At 42.5% G+C, this 21116-nt stretch overlaps 1 protein-coding gene across 1 annotated transcript in view; it reads left to right on the top strand.

The window, feature by feature from the left end:
- The first annotated feature begins 7991 nt into the window (after positions 1-7991).
- The window catches only part of sema4c (sema domain, immunoglobulin domain (Ig), transmembrane domain (TM) and short cytoplasmic domain, (semaphorin) 4C), a 45114-nt gene continuing 31989 nt past the window's right edge, over positions 7992-21116 (top strand). Inside the window, exon 1 of the mRNA XM_084551932.1 lies at positions 7992-8497. Within this exon, the coding sequence (XP_084408058.1) occupies positions 8374-8497 (124 nt within the window). The 5' untranslated portion in view covers positions 7992-8373. The remainder of the gene's footprint in view (positions 8498-21116) is intronic.

Genomic DNA, 21116 nt, shown 5'->3' with positions numbered 1-21116 from the left:
CAAACTAAAATATCAAAGCTGCAAACAAGCTAAAATATGCTAAAATTCATTTTTGAAATTGAGGAGGACTGAGCAGGACTGCTGTCACCGTGGCCGTTCTTTGTTGGTCATCATTTAATCCATTCTTGATGTTAAGGTGTAATTTGTAGGTGCAGCTATAACATCTGATTTGAAGCTGTATCTACTTGTTCAAATTCTTGGGATCAGTTTATCAAATAAATGAGACGAATCAGGTTTCAGGTATTCTCAAAAGTTGTGAAACGGCAGACGTAGCCTTCAAATGTTTAATGGTCAGTCTGCTAGCATCATCCTGCCACAGAGCAAAAGCACAGATGTGCTTCTTGTTGTCTGGACATCAGACTGTCCTCTATCACTTCCTCAGGTCTGAGCAGGTGTTTGGCCCACAGTCAGAGTCCAAATCAGATCCATTTCATCTGTAATCAGCTGGAGCCCCTGGCACTGATGGAAGAGATCAGAGCACCGATCAAAGAATTATAAGCCGACCACGCCTGACCAGCCGACCGTGACACGGACAAGGAGGGGTGCTGGGTGGTGGGGGGTGCGGTGAGCGAGCAAGAGCTACAGTAGGGATGAAAGGAGAGAAGATGAAGATTTGAAGGCTAGCAGAATATCCCAGGGGAGAGACATGAAAGAGCAGGGTGCTGGGAGGAGGCAGCAGTGAGGGAGGCTAAGATGTTACGCTCTGAGCTCTCATGGGAGGGTTTCTTTTTTTGACATTTCCATCAAGTGGAAATAGGTTGTTTAAAGTCAAATGTAGTGCTCGGTTCCACTTCAAATTGAGGTAATTAGGATGGGAAGTGAATTCCAATCACCATGTGAAAGGAAAGTCAATGACATTATCGTGAAGCATTTGAGTTGCCTGATGTCCCAACGCTGGTTAGCAAATCATTAATTGTATGCAAATATGGGAAATCATGTGCTCGGGTGCATGAAAATTGATGGGTGGTTCACGTATTGACGATAGCATCTTTAAAGGAGGATTTCAAACAGGTTTTAGGGTCTGTAGCAAGGTACTGGATGTATCAGAGGGACAGTACAGCAAACACACAGATAGATACACACACACACACACACACAATCCCTCTTTGATTATCAGTCTTTCATCTGTGCCAGCTCGACACAATCACACTGCACAATCAGCCAGCACACACACACACACACACAAAGCTCTTTAATGTGAGCTGGTCAGCATAAAGACTAGCGCCCATTGGTTTACACCTGCCTGTATTCACAGATATGCTAGATAATGCTATCACTTAGGTGCAGACACGGCCATGCTTTACATTGCTTGAAACTGTGTATTCAAACCACACACACATTCACACACACACACACAACCTGCTTTAAGTGTCCACCTGTGTCTTTGTACCATTACTCTGAGACGCTGAGTGTGCATGGTGTGGGCAGATGTGTGCGTGTTTCACTGTCAATGGAGTGTCCATGGTTGCTCCATTAGCTCTGCGAGCTGGATAAAAGCACTGTGTCAGCGTTGTTGCTTCTTGCCATGTGTAGGGAAAAAGCTTCTCACTTTTTTTTTTTTAAACCCTGTTATATGCATGTCTCTGGAGCACTATGTGAATAAGTGAGAAGACATAGCAAAGAAAAAGAGGGTCCATGTTCCCTCACTTTGCATCACAGAACTCTTCAATATAACAAGGAGCACTGAAACATGGTATTTTTTCACACAGATTTCACAGCCGATCTGCTCTGGACTTGAACCCGGAACCCTGAAAGCACTTCTTTGATGCATCGCCACAATTGGAGCCACTGTATATTTTTACATTTATATTCCAGGCATTTAGCTAAAGCTTTCAAATAGCCTCCTCACAGAATGGGAGCTCAGATTGAAATCATCAAAAAGTATTTTGAGGGACGTGTTTTAAAGGCTGATCTCTGAGCAAAAACCTCTCAGCTGTAAAAACTCATCGAAATTGGAGAAATTATCATATGATACATCTTCTCCCAAGGCTCTGTGGTGGGTTCACAGACTCTCAGATAACATTTTGAACCCTTCAGAATACATTTAAATCATGAAAATGAAACTCTGTGAACTCGGGTCACAAATTATCATTTGGCAATGAATCATTCTGTGTGAAAGAAGATCTTGTTTTGAACAATTTGTCTTTAGGTGCTGAAAGTAAAGTTCAAAAGGTTGAACTGTGCCACAAATTAAACTTTTCCTCTTTCAGGACCCACCATATTTTGTTTTAGTGACATCCGCTCCCTGTAGGATAATAGTCAATAGTATTCATTTTTACAAGTCCTTGAATTATAATTATAATGTGTTTCCAGTAAAAATAGGCTTTTATTTCAAATATTTTCAGTCATTTTTGTGCAGCGCACTTGAACTCATTCTGTTGTGTCATCTTGTTTACCGGCACTTGTTTCCATAAAGTTTTGAAAGGAACTAGATTTTAGAGGAAAAGTTTGACACATTTCACCCAAAAGTCTGGGAATCACTGAAGTTACTGGAATTCATCCTCTGGGAACCACAGCTTTTTTAATTTCATCATGTTGTTATAATATTATTTTTACTTTTAACTATTATAACTGCTAGTAATTTTACAGTAGAATAACTCTAAAGCGTTGTTTGTCCTGGTTTCAGTACTTTTTCAGAGTCTACCCTGATAAGACAATTATTCAGCCAAGAAACACACTTGCTGAATGAAAAAAAAAATCAGCTTTGGCAGTTTTAGCAACCCATACGTGTCCAACCCTTAACACACCGCCGCTGCTTCTGCTTTACACTATGATGATTTGAAGTGTGGAGAACGCGGCATAAAAGTCCTTGAGCTGCTCTCAACCCCTTTCGTCCGCGAGGTGTGAAATCGTTTGATCCAGCTTGTTCCATTTAGGTGAAACAGCCTTTGTGGGCGTTTGAGAGTATTCATTTGTGTGTGTGTTTAAATGCTGCCGGAGCAGTTAAAGGTGGAGGGGAAGGGGAGGGTACAGGGTTGCCGGCAGGAAGGAAGGAAGGAAGGAAGGAAGAGAGCTGACGGTAGTTTCTGTGTTTGTTTTACATGGAGGCGAGATGAAGGGTGGGGGCTGTCCTCTAGTCCATCCTGTCTGTGTGTGTGTACTGAGGGGGGCAGTAACGGGTTAATGGACATTAAGTCTGTCCCAGTGTGATAGTCAGGGTGGGGGGCAGGAGGAGGGTGAAGCGCCCTGACACTCAGCAACTCACAAAGAGGTCAGAGGTCGGGTTAAAAGTCAAACAATGCCTGGAAGGACTAGCAATCAGATGGGACTGCACCAGAGGTCAGTGTGTGTGTGTGTTTGTGTGTTTTCGCTGAGGGTGGGGGTGTGGAAAGGAAGGGCAGGAAAAATGAAGGGCACAGGAAGAGGGACAGCGGAAAAAAGAGATACAGCAGTGAAGAAAGGAGGTCAGACAGATGGGTTGAAAATATTCTTCTTTGCTCACCCCCTTCCCGACATCCGCTTTGGAGAAACGATCCCGCTTCACTTCTCCCTACAGGGACTCGTCTTACCTCTAAAGACGCTGTGATACACTGTGAACGCACACAGACTACAAACACTCACACACACACACACACACACACACACACACGTATGCTGTGACACAAATCGAAGGACGCACGCAGGAGCTCGGCAACCTAATCAGAACATGTGCCCGATTTGTGTGCATGCTTTAATGAGCCCTCCATTGTGGAGTGCTGACTAATATTATTATGCTGCCGTGCCTCAGCTCATTAGCTAAACCAGGCTCAACAACAACACCAGCAGCTAAAAGATGATTTGATACCGCCTGCAGAGTTATGCGACACCGCAGGACCTTAAAGAGGCCGTGGTGAGAGACAAAGCAAGCGAGTTAATTCGGTCATCAGGGGAGAGTAAGGCTGGATCTCCGCTCTTACGACACAATGAGGGAACATGAGCGGAGGAAAGAAAACGAAAAATACATCATCAGCCGTCTCCCTCTGCGCCCCTGCAGACGCGCCTTAGCGATTCAGTGTTCAAGTTTGGCAGAAGAGCGGCGTTAAGTTAAGAAAAGTAGTCAGCAACGCACAATATAAAACGGTGCTGCAGGTAGTTAATCTGTGTGCATTGTGAATGGCTCAATTTTCTTCGACAGCACTGTGGCTCACGCTGTTAGAGTGGCTAAATCCTCAACATGGATTTAAATGCAGAATCTGCTTTTAGAAAAAATATATATATTTTTTTTTTTGCTTCATTTTCTCAAAGCTAATCAGGTAGCATATTTTCTGCTGGAAGTGTGAGCTAAAATAAAGCCTCATACAGTGACAGAATGAAGTATGTAGTACAGATAAATATGCACCATATTTCATAGTCCAATACTGACAAAATATTTGATGTGTTTAAGCAGATTTAGTATTTAGTTACTGTCCTTTTTCTTTAATTGTAGTTTTGAAATTAACAATTGTAGACTGTCGGCGTAGCAAACTGACGGTTTCCAAATTGCAGCTTTATTCATGGAGACGTAATTAAAACTCTTGCAATCCGTACATTTTGTTCTGAATTTAATTCTGCAATTTATAGCAAAATTTGTTGCCTTCTTCAGTTTCTGAATTGTGAGGTTGTGATCGTAAGATGATTTAAGACACCACACATTTTAAGAATTTCAAAGATAATTTTGTGATAGTAGACGTTCAGTGTGGAAGCTGGAAGGTAACAACCTAAAGGTGTGTCATTTGAAAAGACTTAAACAGTAGTTTCCTGACAGTCAACATTACAAGTTTCATGACATAATCTCTAGGCGTGATCCTTCTGAGACGTCTCTGTGATATTTTGCGAAGATTAAAATCTCTCCTTTCCATGTCAGTGGTTGGAGTTCACTATAATCTTCTTTTTTTAGCGAAATCTTGCAGAACATGCCTGCAGCGCATAGTATTGCTAAGCTCATGTGTTTATGTTCAGTTCTATTGTATTCTGTTGGTCGACATGTTGTTGTGGTTGTCGAGCGTGTTTTTTCTCCTTGATGTCAGTCGATGCACCATGAGAGAGACGGAGGTTATGGTGGACTTGAGAGTTTGCCGAGCGAGAGCCGCATATCATGAGTGTCAGACTGGTGGTATTGGTGTTGCTGTGGCCTACAGTCGACAGTAGTCCATGTTAAAGCTTCAATAAACTTGAAGAAAAGCCTCTGTAGCTTCATTGTGTGAGACTCAGGACAAGAATATAGTTTTTATTGTTGCAGAGTAGTACTTTCTGTGTTTTTATGTGTGACGTCATCGTAGCTGGCATTGATCAATAAAGACAATAAGGAAAAATGCATACGGAATTGTTTAAGCTCCTCTGCAGAGAGACAGAAGCCTTGAATCATCGCCTCCGTCTTCATCCTCTTACCCTCTTCCTCCTCGTCTTCCCCTGTGGTGTTTACATGCTGCCTCTTCGCTTAATCCGGCCTTCAGGATGCCAACTTCACCTCGTTACCTCTCAGCACACGGATGGAACAGTGGATGCTGAGGGAGATTTTCCTTTTTCTTCTTTCTCCACATCCCTCCCTCCCTTTCGCTCATCCTTCTAGCCCTCCATTCCTCCCTCCCTCCATCTCAATCTCTTCGCGGCTCACTCGAGCGTTGGCCCGGCAAGGCCTCCAGCATCGATCCAATAAAGCTGGTAGCCGGCACTGCGAGGCTCGGAGAGCTTTCACCCGAACCTGGCGTTTAAGCACGCTCGTTTAACAGCGCGTCGTCGTGATCTGATCTGGGGGGTGGAGGGTGGGATGGGAGTTTGGGGGGGGGGGTGATTATTTTTTCCAGTCTGTCCTTATTTTCCACTCAAAAGTGTAATCAATAACAGTCTCACTGCTTGGGCGTGAACACACACACATCTCTGAACCTCTATTACCTCCCCTGCCAGTCCACCAAATAGACTAAATGTTTGTTTGCCAGAGCTGGAATTTAATATTCACATGTGGGAATAGAAAAGGAGATGTATGTGCACTGCACGTACTGAGGCCATTTCAATCTTTGGGTTAAAGTTTGACATTTTGTGCCTGTTTAAAAGTCAATGGGTTCCCCCTATCCAATGAGCACACATCATCAAAGGCACCATTTCACTCACTGATACGCAGCAGCAGCAGCAGCAGGTGCAGAGAGGGAGGCTTACAGATGGTGTGTTTATGTATGTGTGTGTGTGTGTGTGTGTGTAGCTATTTACATTTCAGTTCTTACAGGAACGTTTTCTCCTTGTAAGAATATCGACATTTAGACACGTCCCGTATCTCTTATCTGCAGTAGCTAGGCTAAAGATCGCTAAGTGGTTCAGCAACTAGCACTTTTTTGAGTAATTGAACGAGGTTTAAATAAAAGATAGTAAGCTGACGTTTTAGGTGTAGTACTGTAGAAAAATTTGAAGTCTAAATCAAATTAAATTCTCCACAAATGAAAGAGAGTAAATACGTGCACTTGTTCCTAGTGATGTGTCGTCTTCATGCATGTCTGCATGTCGTGAGGTTTTGAGATACCCATCTCTGAAATTCGTGCAACAGAAGTGAACTGACTTTTGCTTGCATTAGTCACGGCACTTAAAAAATGACATTTAGAGTGGTAACAATGAGTGTCCCAGATATTCACAGGCCTCGCCACATTTTCTACCTCGCAACAGATAAATAGTCCGCATGAAAACATCGATAAAATATTTTTATCGATTTTCTTTAAGGCCTGAAAACACAGCGCTCACCAGGCCATGTAGCCCAATTTCCAGCGGCACAATCTTTGGAAATTATTTTGTAACCTTTCAAAACAACATTCAAGCTCCACTTTTTTTTTTTTTTTTTCAATTTGCAATCAGCTAATACAGCTCCTCCTTGCGTGTGCGTCTCTATGAACAAACCGAACGTCTTAAGGGGGGGGAAGCTGTCGGAATCCTTTTAGAGTTGTCTCAATTCACTATTCCTTGTGTCAAAGCTACAAAGAGCCGCCGAGATCAGGGAGCAGCCAGGAGGAGCCGGTGACAGTTTTACGACAGGTTTTGGATTAAGACGGGGACAGGTAACATGATGCACAACTTGTAGTTAGCCGTTGGTAATGGGGACAATTTTGTAGATTTATGTTGCCGTTTCGTATTTTAAATGTATGCCATTTTTTGTTTTTACGAAAAGATTCCCTCATTTGTTTTTGTATTCATGAAGCATCTGAAAACCCAGTGACAGATATCTCACAACCACAATAAAAGCATGACTAATTTTCTTCTCTCAGCCCCCTCTCTCTCTCTCTCTGCGTTGTTGATTATTATTCTTGTCAGCACAGGTTGCTGCAACAAATCCACAGATGACAGCAGTTGGACATAATTTAAGGTGTTATTTTCACACTTAGGGACTGTACTAATGAAGAAGAAACCAATAATCAGAAAGTAATTAGATTATTTAAGTCTGTTTATAGTTGGTTTAACAGTTATTTGTTAATGACTGGCATCTGAAAATTGAGGCTGCTACACACTTTTAAGCGCTCTTCCGAAATGACAGCAGACACGAACACACTTTGAGGTTTAAGGGCTGGCAGGCCCTCACGGGTATACAAAAGCTAAATTTGTAGTGTGTCATTTCATTATGAAATTCCTCCTATTACCTTGTGCATCAATCTCACCTGCAGCATTTCAACAAGTCAATCATCCTGTGCTGTTATTTTGCTGTCATGCTGAGCTGTAGCCGTGCTCTTGACATGTTCATTAGGTATAAACCGATTCATTTACAACACAGTGCTATTGGATTGTCCTTGCCTCGACATTCATTTCCCAGCACATTGGCGTTTGATGCGTTGCCAGTGGCAATTAAGTTTGATAACTCAGCCCCAGCTTAATATACTGCCGCTCAATTGGCTTGACAAGAGTGCGGCGATAAGCTATTTCTGAGCTTTCCGAGTGGCGATAGCTGGTTTATCGCTCGCAGGGAGGGAGGGACAGGGAAAACTTTCTTCTTGCGTAACCTCTCCGGCCAAAAGTCATTAGCATGTTTGGTTTGTTTTTGTTGGCAGATGTGCAGACACAAAGGGGCACATACGCTGATTACAACTATGCCCTTGTAGGGTTTAACAATTTGCATAACTCATTCCTGTTTTGCATTACTGTGTTTGGAGTTTGACGACTATGCTCAGTTCTGCACTACATGTTTTCAAAGTGATAGATTAATCTTTCGGTGCAGCTTGACTGTGTAAACCGTTTTGTGTTGCTTTTGAAATCTGTGCATGTTGTAAATACTGTTTGTTTCTGATAAACAACTGAGCCAATAAAGGAAGTGAATTGCTTCTTCCAGCTGATGTGTTGTTTTTCTTTCTCTCTGTGCAGGTTGCCAAAAGCTGAGTTGCTCTCTTGAGTCCCTCTAATCAACTGATTGATCCTTTGATCCATCACTCAACGCTCCGGTTCCGACGAATGGGACCTGACATGGGAGCCATGGGCGGGACCAAGGTCTTGCTCCTGGTGTTTCTGGTGGGATGGGAGAAGTCGCTAGGCCTCAACTGGAACCCGATCCCGCGCAAGACTGTTCGATACCAAGGTGAGTGACCAGTACAGGTGGATAGAGGAGTTCAGTGGGCACAACAACTTCCTAATGAATGCCTGAAGTACTAGGTTCCTTTAGGTGACAGCTCCTTAAAGTCACAACATAAGGATAAACAGAGTTTTTCGAAAAGCCTTCCTCCCTTGGTTACTTCCATTGATAGGTAATTGGAGCAAGGTCAATTTTTACTCCAAGAATGAATACATTTATAATTTTATAATTGAAGTTTGATATTTGTAATACCCCCACAAAGCCTAGAAGGGGGAGTTATATTTTCATGACCATCTTAATGTAAAGTCAAAAGGTTAGCATTCAAAATTCAAAATGCCAGAGGTCACTGGGTTAGAAAAACATAGAAGCAATAATGGCCAGTTTGTCTGTTTAATTTAATTGGCTGAGGTTTTTATTTCACTGCGGCAAACACTGCAGCATTTGGGGAAATGGAGTTCAAAATGTTTCATAACACTGTGGCTATTCCCAGGGCTAGTGAACTACTGTAACCAGCAAGTGAGCCGTTGATGCCCTAACAGACGGGGAACATGCTAGCTCTCAGAGCTTGGTTTGGTTGGTTGTTAACAGGACAGTCATTTACACAGATAATTCAAAACGGATATTTGCACCTAAAAAGCCACAACAGGTTTCTTCATTTTGGACTCCATCTCTGTACTCATTCAAAGATCAGCACTGATATTGATCAATGTCGCAAAGTGTCACTGAAGTTGCACTTCTCAGGTAAAATCTGTGTGGTTTTGCAAAGCCCTACTAGCACATCCACCGACTGAAATATTTTCCTTGGCATGAATCAACTTCGCTGAGAACTTTTCTTCAGCTTCAAATGCTGCTGTGGCCGAGCCTTTTAAGGCATATTTATTGAACTGCCAGATGTTGGTAGAGTCCTTTCGCTTGTCACTGGAATGATGCATCTGTTCAGACACCTGAAACAAAACCAGTATTCCCATACAACAATCAGGGAGGATTCTTCCATTATATCAGAGGTGGATGATTTCAGGCTTTTTGGTAAAGAGGCCCACATTGACCCTCTGTAAAACAACACATGAGTATAATCCAAGCTCTTAACTGCATTTGCACCCTTTATCTCGGCCCTCCTCTGCAGCTAGACCCTGCTTTCTTCACTGAACAATGCCAGTTGCAAGCTGAGAAACAGTCATTTTTAATCCCTCAAAGGGGAAGTGCTGCATTTTCTCTCTTGGGAATTATGGAAATACTATAAAGAGAGGGAAGAATATGGGGGGAAAAAGGTATATTTTCTCACCTCTCTGTTCCGTCTCCCCCACCTCTCATCCCATATCTATACCTCCTTTCCTGTCTGTTCCTGCTCTCTTTGCCTTTTATCCCCTCCCCCTTCTTTTGCTTTGTATGCTGCTGCTCACCGTATGAACCTGAAATGCTCTTATGTTTTCACAAAGAGCTCCGATTTCAGCCGAATGGTGCTTGGCTGTTGTGGTGGTGGTGGAGGAGGTAGTGGTGATTGGGTGTGGGGGTATTTCAAAAGCTGCTATCACCCACCAGCCTTCCCCTTTTCCTTTTATATCCTACGGCCCTCCTCCCTTCCTCTCATCCTTCCAATCAGGACTACTGTTGTGGTGGGATATGAGGACAGGGAATAGGGAGGAAAATTAATCAACAAGGCGTCGATAGTTTGTGGTGAAATGCTCCACTGTGACAAAACTAGTGTTGGCACAGAGTCGTCCAAATCTTGTGCTAAAGACACACCAGACAGAGGAAGCAGGGACAGCTGCATGCACGTAGTCTAATGTGGCGAAACAATTAAAATAGTTGCAAATAGTATCTCATTTTCTACATTTTCTAAGATACAGACAACTCCCCTCGCTTTTTTACTTAGCTTTGCTTCTAGTTCAGGATCATCTTGTCATGAAACACGGGAGAAGGCAGATCACGTCACTTCTGTCACAGATGATTGGAGTGTGGTACTTGGGTGCAGAAAGATTCTTGACGCAAATTGATTTGCATTCAAAACAAGTGGGATTATCTCACCCGCTGACAGATTTCTCCACTTGGTTAAAGAAAAATGAGATTTTCAGGCTCAATACTGGGTTAAATGACTTATATGGATGGGTTCTTGCAATAGTGCTGAGGAGGAGATAGGACAGAGAGGGAGAGACAAAATGGAAAAAAAAACAAAGCTGCAGAAAGAGGGAGGGATGGATCAGAGTGGTGAAGCGAAATGAAAAGAAAGAGTGGACATGTATAATGGAAAGAAAGAGAGAGAGAGACAGAAAGAGAGGTCAGTCACTAACTGCCTTAAAAGGACAGAAAGTAGCTTCAGACGAAGGACAGGGAGAAAGGGAAAGACACACACACTGCGGGCCGCTCACCCTGGGTTTAGTTTGGCACTGAAGCTACTCTGCGCAGCATCCATATTGCAAAGTGTGTGCATGTTTGTCTGTGAGCTGTGAGTGAGTTGCTGTTTGCGTGCAGTGTGAGCGGTCAAGGCAGACGCAGAAAGACTGGCAATGAAAAACAAGAATGAGAGAAAATGTAGGGGCACAGAGTGTGTGCGTGGATATAACTGTTTATGTAGAGAGAGCGAGACAGAGAGAGAGAGTCTGTGTGTGTGTGTGTGTGTGTGTGTGTGTGTGTATGGGTGTGTGCATGTGTGTGTAGCTGTGAATCAGCCTATCTAATCCCCCTTTGTTTATATGTGTGTGTGAGAGAGTGTGTACTGCTTAGGCTGGCAGTCTGAGGGATTTGGAGCTCCAGGCGGGAGTATAGGAGTGTGTGTGTGTTGGTGTGTGTGTGTGTGAGAGCGAGTTAGGCGAGTTATGGTGGGGCAGAGATGGTTGAAGAGATAATATTTACCCCCACCCACCAACGCCCGCCGCCCCACCTCCACCCTGCAATTACATCAGGCTTAGATGGGGTTGGAGAAGAAGAAACACAAACATCCTGTCTCTGTGTCCTCCTCTTTTTCATCGCCCTGCCTTACTTTTTGTTCAAATTTAGGCTATTGTCATTCCCCACCAGCCACTCACCATATTTATGGGGGGAAAAGGAGTCACTGTTGGCTTCTAATGAGACATTTTATGTACACGCATTATGTATGGCTCTCATAGAGTTGCTAATGAGTGCCGTAAATTTAAATAGTTCTAGTTTTGTCTCATTATTTCTCATTTTAATCACTGACATATTGCATGGATCTTGATTTATTTTTAGTTTAATGTGGGCAACATTTAATATTTATGTTCGTACATCTGAAGGTTTTCTCATCTTTTCATATGTGGGTATTCTTTAGTGCCCTTACCATCAGGAGATCTCTCGAAATCCACCTATGGGATGGCTCATCTTTCATTACCTGCCGACTTATCCACCTTTTCTGTAGCACTCCAAGCCCACTGGTTCTTGGAAGACCAAACCTTTAGCAGCCGGTCTTAATTAGTTTCACAGATTCCCCAAATTAGCCAGCTATGGAGCATTTCTCAGAAAAGTACTTTCAGCTGCACACTGACACAAATTCAGAGTATGTACAGCACCTGAGATTGTGTATGTGGGATGATAAAGTACAACACTGCGGCAACTGAGTGCAAGACATGGAGGAATTAAACATATCAGAGTTTGTCTACAAGGGCAAAAGTTGTCAGCGGGATTCAGGTCTTTCGGGTCATTGTTTCACTAGTCATGAGTGACCTTAACAATTTGAATGGAAACCCACATCAAGACCAAAATGTCCCAGTTGAAGTTCATAAAACGTGTCTTTTGAATCCCAAGTTGCTGTTGTGCAATTAAGAACAGTAATTATACTATGCTACCTTAGCTGCGAGCCACCTGTCAGCTACTAATAACTAAAAAAACTTTAATACAGCACACAGTTTTTCAGTTAACATTATCCTCCCAGAGAACATTAAGGCTAGCCTCTGCTTAATGTTCTTTGTGCAACCAAAAATTATTGTTGGAAAGGTCTTCAATTCAGATTTCTTTTAGCCACATTGTGTTTATGTTTCTTTCCCTTTTTTGCTGACGACAGCATGGTTTTCATATATCTGAATACATATATACATATATACTGTAGATATAGATATAGATAGAGAGATATAAGTCAATGGCCATTGGCGTTGAAACAAGGCAATGCAACTTTACCTCAGTAGTGGTCATAATATTATGTACTATTTGCATTTTATACTACTTGCAGAAGTAGTACACATAGTAAACCCAAGCCAACTAATTTATATGAATAGCATGGCAAAATCCACTTAAAGCTCCTATAAGATTAGCTTCCATAGTTACACCAGACTAGTGTTTTGAACTGACTTGAACTGAAAGTTTCAAGTTCGGGAGTCTGAACTCAGCTTGACCTATAGTGATATGAACCAGGCAACACATCTGGTAGGATCAAGTCACTGTTGGAACTTTTTGTGGGATCTGCTGACAACAAGAGAAACATAGAGTATCACCTGGCGTTGTCCTTTAATCTTCAACATTAAAGAGCAGGGGATTTAGGACTTTTTTTTCTCCGTCTCACATTTGAGTCTTTCATTCGGCATCTGTGTGCCTGGCCTCCTTTCTCCCTGTTTTTTCCCTTACTGAAATGGCCGCAGCTGATTGTAGCATCCATTATGTTGCTTTAAACTACTTTCACACTCTTAACCCAGCCTGTTTTTCACTGACCACAGAAAATAATTTGTAACACCACTGTGTTCTTCCTCTCATTTCTGTCTTTCTCCCTCAAACACCATCCTTCATTCTTTGCTTCTAGCCTTCTCCTGTTGGAAACACACACAACCATGCATGAAACTTCTTAGTAAGAGAGTGCTGTGACAAAATGCAGCAGCTGTGGTTAAAGAAAGAAAGAAAGAAAGAAAGAAAGAAAGAGTCTTTAGAAATGTGATATTTTGTTTGAAAACCTAGCCAGCTTTGATGCAGCAAATGAGCCCTGCATCTTTAAAGAAAAGCCAAAGCAAATGTATGCCTCTTGATTTTGAAAAAGAAAGATCGAATGCAAGATGGTGGCTAAAAAAAAAAAAAAAAAAAACAGTGCAGAGGGAGAGTGGAAAAGGGCCGGGCCTGTGACCTCCAGAAACCTCTCTCCTTCTCTTTCTCTTAACCAACTCCCCCACCCTCTTCTGTTTCTCTGCCGTATCTCTCCAAACCCTCCAATTACAGTAATGAGTGGTTGAGAGCGAGGCAGAGGATGCAGAAAGAGGCTGTGCGTGACTGGGAGGATAGATGTGGGGAGAGGGAGGGAGGGAATGGAAGGAGGAGATTCATCACCGCTTTTTTTTTTTTTTATCTACTACGAGTGCCACTCATCCTCTGACCCCGTGCTGATTGGTCAGTGAAGATTAACAGCCGGGACCAGATGTCAGGACCTGGAGTGCTCTCTGTTGTCATTCTGACTTTGTGAGAGCTGATGTGTGGGCAAGTGGGCATGTGGATTAAAATGAAAATACCACTCTGAGGCCACTGTTATACAAAGCACTTTCGTGTAGCACAAGTATCATGGTTGAATTAATGCATTGGTTTGGCACTGTTGACATTACTTTAAAAACCACTTGTACCCACTGTGCTTATCCTCAAAGCTATAGTGCAGGGCTTTAAATATAAATTAACGATAGTTACATTCAGGCCAAACAAGTCCGCACAATGCGGTTTGAGCTTATCAGCACCAAATAAACTTCTCTGCATTTTCCAGTATAACAAAATCTGGTTTCTGTGGTGACATGGGCGTGTTGTTGCACTGCAACGATGTGTTTTGTCAGCCAAAAGTGATTGTTTGCCGGTGCTGAAGAGCAACCGTAGAGATGGTCACAGAGTAGACCACAGCAATTAGCGGTATGGGAACGAAAGTTACAAATGTAACTTGGGTTCTGTGAATTCACTGGCTCTGGTGGTCACAGAGCATGAAATAGAATCTATCCAAGAAAAGTGACCGATGTTCCAGAGATAAAATAAACTCACCGTTGAGAGGAGGGATTTCTAAAACAGAAAGCGATTGCCGGCGAGGACAAACACTGGTTAATGCTGGTGTTAGAGAGAGTCCTGCGCACACCGACAGTGTTTGTGTAATATGTGAAAAATAAAGGTCTGCGCTGTTGCTTTGATACAAAATTAAAAACGTGTTATATAAGGAAGATGTTTCACTTCATCTCATTATGCTTTTCCCGTCAGGAATGCAGTTTGATTACATATTTACTGCATAACTATTGCAGATTTTTGAATTCACGTAATTAGTTGATCAATTTAACTAACAAATTAGTTGACTACTACATCTGTAAGAAGACAATTTGTGGAGTTTCTCTGTCTAACTCCATAGTTTTGACAGGCAAAGCATATAATGCAACTGCAACTTTGAAGGATGTGTAGAAGATGTCCATTTCAAAATACGAAATGTCATGTGTAGGATTTGTCAAAACCTGGATGCTGCAGACTTTTTTAATAATAAACAATTTGTTGGACGCTGTCAGAACTCTGAAACCTCAGCTCCCCAAAGGAACTAGAAAAACGACTAGTGGATATTGTATGTTTTGTTGGCTATTATGTAACAGTGTAGAAGTTCGACAGAGTTGATATCTGCTGTTGCCAAGGTGGTTCAATACCTAAATAATAATGCCACACGCGTCCTTGAACAAAACCTCAAATTGTTGCTGATGTGTTTAGAGAAAAATTAGATAAAACTGAACAAATTTATCCAGTGCACTACCAGTTCATGGATCAAATTGGAGGCTGGAAGTAAATGCAGAAACCTAAATCCGCTGTGTACAGTATGAGGAAGTTTAATCATCATTATTCTGGGTTTTAGTGAATCACCACCATTGCAATTTTTGGCATTTAAATTCAGTGTGTCAAATTCCAACACTCTTGCAGTGTCATTGAACTCCCCAGACTCCCTTTTCTCTGTTTGTGTGTGTGTCATCACCACAGCATTGTACAACAAAGGCCTAACCCTCCCCAGCTGGTGCCCACCACTGTACCAGTCATACATGCTGAACCATGAAGCTGGGATGGAAAAACCTCACTTGTGGCATCAACCAGCTCTTGATTTGTTCTGCTTGTGGTGGATTGCAATGGCGACCCCCCACCATGCCAGGCTGTTTCACCCCCTACCCACCGCCCGCTTTCATCTTCCCTCCCCAATAACCATCCCCCCACTGAGCTCACTTCTTCTGTTGTCGCGTTAATCCACTTTTACCACTTCCTCTCCTCCTACTCCATCATGCTTTCTTCCTATTCAGCTGCTCAATTGGCATGACTGTGTATCAGATACAGCAATAATAAACACAAATGCTCCATAAGCTGCAAAGAAGGTTTTACACATTTAAGCCATGCACAGATAAGAAATTATTAAGCTTAAATACACATATTTCTATCCTAATCATGCCAATTCAGCCATGAGCAAGTGAAGTACATGAATCTTTTGTCTTGCTGTCTGAATAATCCTATAAATCTTAATATTCCTAATTAATTTATTTGCCCTAAGATGACAAGTACTTTTGCAGATCCATCTAGTACAAGCCTGGATATCTTTCCCTTTCTTGTCTCTCTCCATGCTCTCATTCTGTCGTACACCTGACTTTCCTGTGAACTGCATCTTCTGTTCAGCAGACGAAGATTGTGTATCCACGTGGGAGTGTGTGTGTCTTTGTGTGTGAAGTGTTGTTTTATTCCTTCAAAGAGGGTACCTGCTCAGATGAAGGTCTGACGACGGCGTGCGTGCGCGCCCGGCTCTATCTGCGCGCCTGCGTGGGTGCTGCGCAAAGTCTGTCTGTCTGTGCCTCTCATTCGGTGTTTGTCGTCGCTTCAAAGCTCTCCCCAAAATAGGCCTTTAATCATAGTTTGGTGTGCAAGTGGCTCGGCGGTTACGAGCTATAAGAAGAGGCTGGGTTTATTTATAGCAGACAGCGAGAGGGAGGCATGGAAGCTGATCACAGAGTCGAGGCCCGGATCGAGAGCTTTTCAGGCCGCTGTGAAGCAACAGGCGCTCCCTCTCATCCCCTCTGCTTTGCTCTCCTTCTCCACCTCCACAGAGAGTGCTGTTTGGTCTGGCTCGGTTAGGTTTGGGCAGCGAGGTGAAGCTATGTCGTGACCCTTTGATACCCTTCAGTGCAGCGTACGCATGCATACATGCACGCCTACTATCTGGACGTGCAGTATACAAATCCTGAGAGAGATCATTTCTGCAAAGTTCAATAGCTTGCTTTAATAACAAACAGCTATCAGTGTCTTTCTAAAGTAAAGGGACATATTGTTATTGGTTCAGGTTTGCATATTTTAGCCCTCATTTGTATTTATTTTACTTTTGATAATTTTACAAAGAGGCCTATTCTATCTCTGCTTGTTTTCCTGCATTTTCAGTCTTTGGTTCCAGCTCATTTATTATAAAATCAATGCCACTCCATCAAAGTGAGCATTTTGTCCTTGATGCTGCCTTCCAAGGCTGTTGATCTGCTACGTTTTATGATAACAAATGAACAAATTCACATTATTCATTTCATACTGACAAGGTTTTCTTATTGCTTACTGCACCGTATCAGCCTCTTGATGATGTTGCATTATTATTGCACAATATTGCAGTATCTCCTCAGTGGTGCCTTCAAGGGCACACTGACACACGTCATCACCCCAGCACTGGACTGACTTATCCTGTTGGGAAACTTAAATGCACAAACTATACTCTCAGATGTACTTTCTTGTAATGCTGCATCGTTTTAGTTGTGGACTCACTGTACTTTTGTCACATTTCAGTTGCTTGCAAATGTAAGCTGGCATTGCAAAAGTTTTGACTCAGTGATCCTCTTGAGATGCGCTCTCACATGTGTGGTAGGAAACGTGTTGTGAAGCCATTGTGGGTCACGACGCTCAGTGTTCAGTGGATTTTGGCGAACTGTAAAATTATACGGATTCATTACACGCAGACCGATGTATTTCAAGCAGTTTTTCAATACAGAAATTTTGGCCTCCTGGAAAGTACATACACAATTTATTAGGATGCACCTGTATGTGAACACACGAACACACAGGTAATAGCCTGTAGGGTGGGACTGCATTAGTTTGCTTTTCTTTGCAAAACTTAGCATAGATGATGACAGATATAGGGTACATCTGTATTGTAGGATAGTAGATAGATTACATATATATGTATCTCCTTGTGCTTTTGCTACCTTTTTATTGCAATTCCAAACACATCTAAACCCAAACAGCACACCGAGCCAGAGAAGAGGTTTTGTAGTGCAGTGATCATCTCTGTTACCTTTGGTTCTGACCTCGGCCAGGCCGTCTGAGTTGTCTCTGTTTTCTATTCCGTTTTCCCTTTTGTTTGTGTTTTTTCCATCATCTGTTGGGCTCATTTCGTCTCCCCTCAAGTTTGTCATCCATTTCTTATTTGCACTCTTTTATTTGTACTTTTCTTCTGCTCCCTTCAAACTGTTGTATCCAAGCATCAAAGGCCTTCTAATTTAAACCCAGCCGCCCTCAGACATACACAAACTCACCAGGTCCTTCAAGTGATGGAAAAATCTTTAAACACTACTTTAAGGCTTTAAACAGCGTTCAGATGTCTTACACAAAGTCATTTTTTAGCAGATTCTTTTCAGACTACAGGACAGCATTATGTGTGTTATGTACATTGCTATTACTTAATTGCACAATATGCTTCTGTCATGTTTTGGACTCCACTGATCGTAATATACCCTTCCAGTTCTTTTTCTTTTATGCTCAGTAAGTACTCAGAACATAGGGGTGGTTTCAAATTTCTTGATCTTACAGATACTGCTATCTCGAATTTGAACTCATACAAGGTCTTTCATCAAACATACACACTTGTTAACCTGCACACAAACACTGATGACCCACAGCTGTGGACAGTCTTGTGTCTGTTACCCAGGCTACTCACACAGGTTCCAACCTCACACACAGAGAGACACACACGCAGCAGGTAGCCTCAGGGCTACCACGGTGTGGTGGCAGATGGTAAGCGCGTCTCTCCGTATCACTTCTTAATGACAGAGCCGCTGATCACTTCAAACAAGCCACTCGGAGCAAAACTTTCCTTCTGTTGGTGTAGAGACGTTGAAGTCACTGAGCAGGTATCCTGGAGAGATGTTCAGGACTCTGCATGCAAGAGTGCGTGTGTGTGGGTGCATGTGTACAGACGCGCACTGGTTTGTGTATGTGTAGTCACGTACCTCAGCACAGTTGTGAGGATGTGTGTGTGTGTGTGTGTGTGTGCCTCAGTAGTGCAGCATGTCATCTCTGAGTTTTTTTGCCCAGCTGCGTGGAACACAGCAGATGTGCTCAGTTCTCCCCCGAGGACGCCGCCTCTCTCTCTTCACTCACTCTCATCTAGCGCGCTCATCCCCACCTACCCTCCAATGTTTATACGCTGCTGCTCTTCAGATAATAAGCTGACTTCAGTACTTATCCCTCTTCCTTCCTTTGGTCGCTTATTGCCTCCTCTCCACTATCGCTCTCCTTCCATCCTTGTGTACCTCTCAAAACACGTCATCTCTGAGGGGTTTTTTTTAAACCTGAACTTATCCAGATTTGAGGGTTTCCGTGTCCTAAGATGGTCATAGTGCTGCTTCAGAGGTGTGCTACTTTGCCAGAGTGGAATTCGGCTATTAAAAGTATTATTTTTGGTTACTTTCTGAATCTAAAAATAATGTATTTTTTGTCCTTATTGCAAAAGAGTTGATTCCAGGGCCTCAAACTCACAAAACCGTGGGGCCATTGACAGGGATCTGTGTGTAGATGCAATCTTTGTGCTTACTCAGCTTTCCAGGAAATTATATGATGATGCCAGGGACAAATGAGGACAAAAAAGTCACATTAATTAGCAGGCCATATGTGACCATAAATATTTAACATGTGAAAATGACCCCTGATGATATCGTTAAGAGTTCTTGTTCTTGGTGTTCCTTGGTTCTGGGGGTGCCCCAGACAAAGAGGTGCATGTTGCTGCATCTGTTGGTAAATAAAAGTTGGGGGCCCCTAGAGGGAGTTGTTGGGTATTGTTGGTACACTGTAGGCATTATAGGTTTAAAGGGATTTTTAGTTGTTATTTTAAAATATGCCAAAAGTTAGCCATGTGTGGGTGGGCCCCCCTTCTCAATTTCCATTGGTCCTCGAACAGTTGCTTGGGATACCTTTCATGACCCTCAAGTTGTGGAGCTTAGAGCCATACACAGTTGCACAGTTGATGCGCCACTGTAAATGTTAATACTTTTCATTATTTGGAAAGAAATTTGTGCATTTTCATCCCAAATACCAAGCTTGTCTTTCTTGATTTTGGCGCCACCTTTGGTGCAACATGTTTAGTGCATTTGTATGTAAAAGAGCTGTAAACTGTTCTAAAGATTTGAACGGTATAAATCTATATAAAGGGATTATCTCATTTTTGAAGAAACAAAATTAGCATCCCGCCAGAACAGGCGTTAAAGGGCATTAAAGTTAATTAGTTACAGCAGCAAGCTTACTATGTTCCTCCCTTTTCTGACCTTGCCTTCTTTTCTCTTTCACACATACGTACACACGCGTACAGCTCCTTCACCAAGAACAGGCTTCTCCGTATATATAAGTCTATTTAGCTCCAACTAGGCCACAGCATCACATGAGCAGTTAGTCACACCATAAATCACACTAGTTCTTGCCGTTCCCTCCACGGATTTCAGCTGCTATTTTCAGTAGGGGGAGGAAAAAAAAATGTCAAAAGATGTGAAATCATTCATGGTGTAGAAAACAAAGAAGAGAACTATTCCTATTCAGTTTATGAGATCGCATTACGTGCGACGCGGGCTGTCTTCACTTCACGTCTTGCACACATTCTATCAGCTTAGATAAAGTGAGCGAGGGGAGGAGAGGGAGGAACAAGGTGACACTACAAGCAACAAGAGTGTGGATAATGAAAACTAAACGCCATCCCTTTTCTCTTTCCTTCTGTCTCTGTCTGCTCTGCGCCACTAGTTTGTCTGTATGCTACTCAGGGGGGTTGAGTGGCGTATTTGTGTGTACGTTAGGGTATGTGGGTGTGTGAGAACGGCAAACCAGTGGGTGCGTCAGCTGTAGTTTTAGATTTCTCATAATCAGTTAGTGAATGTTTGTGCACGAACTGTGAGCAGCACAAATGAGAGACAACTCCGAGATATATGCAGTCTTTGAACAAATTAGACAATTCTGGGATAAATCACATCGATTCATCTCTTTGTTGTCAAAGGATCAATAACTGGGTTGACAAGGAGGCTAATATTCTGTTAATACTCTGAGTGATAGCCTAATCAGAGTAAAAGGCTTCATTTAAGCTTTCTATTAAAATGCAATCTGCATATGGATGTGCAGGCCAGATAATGAACAATCTAATCAGCCCCACAGACTTACCATTATTAGTGTGCATTTAAACGCATTTGTCTTCTTTGCATTCTCCCCACGTTGTCACTTGGATCTCATTTTCCATTTGCAATAATGCAAATTCTAATTCCCTGTATTGTTGTGCATGGGTCTGCTGTGTAGCCTGGATTAAGCGGCTCCACTTTGTAATGCTGCAATGCAGAGTTTATAAGTCTGTTAAGCAATCTAAGGCCTGAAAGCTGTGTTAAATTGAAGCAAAACACAATTTGAGTTGTTTTCCATAGCAAGTTCAGGCAATTTT

Source organism: Chelon labrosus, assembly GCF_963514085.1.
Source record: "Chelon labrosus genome assembly, chromosome: 9".
Lineage (NCBI taxonomy): Eukaryota > Metazoa > Chordata > Actinopteri > Mugiliformes > Mugilidae > Chelon > Chelon labrosus.
Note: the sequence above shows the minus strand (reverse complement) of the source record. Positions and strands in the feature narration are given on the sequence as shown.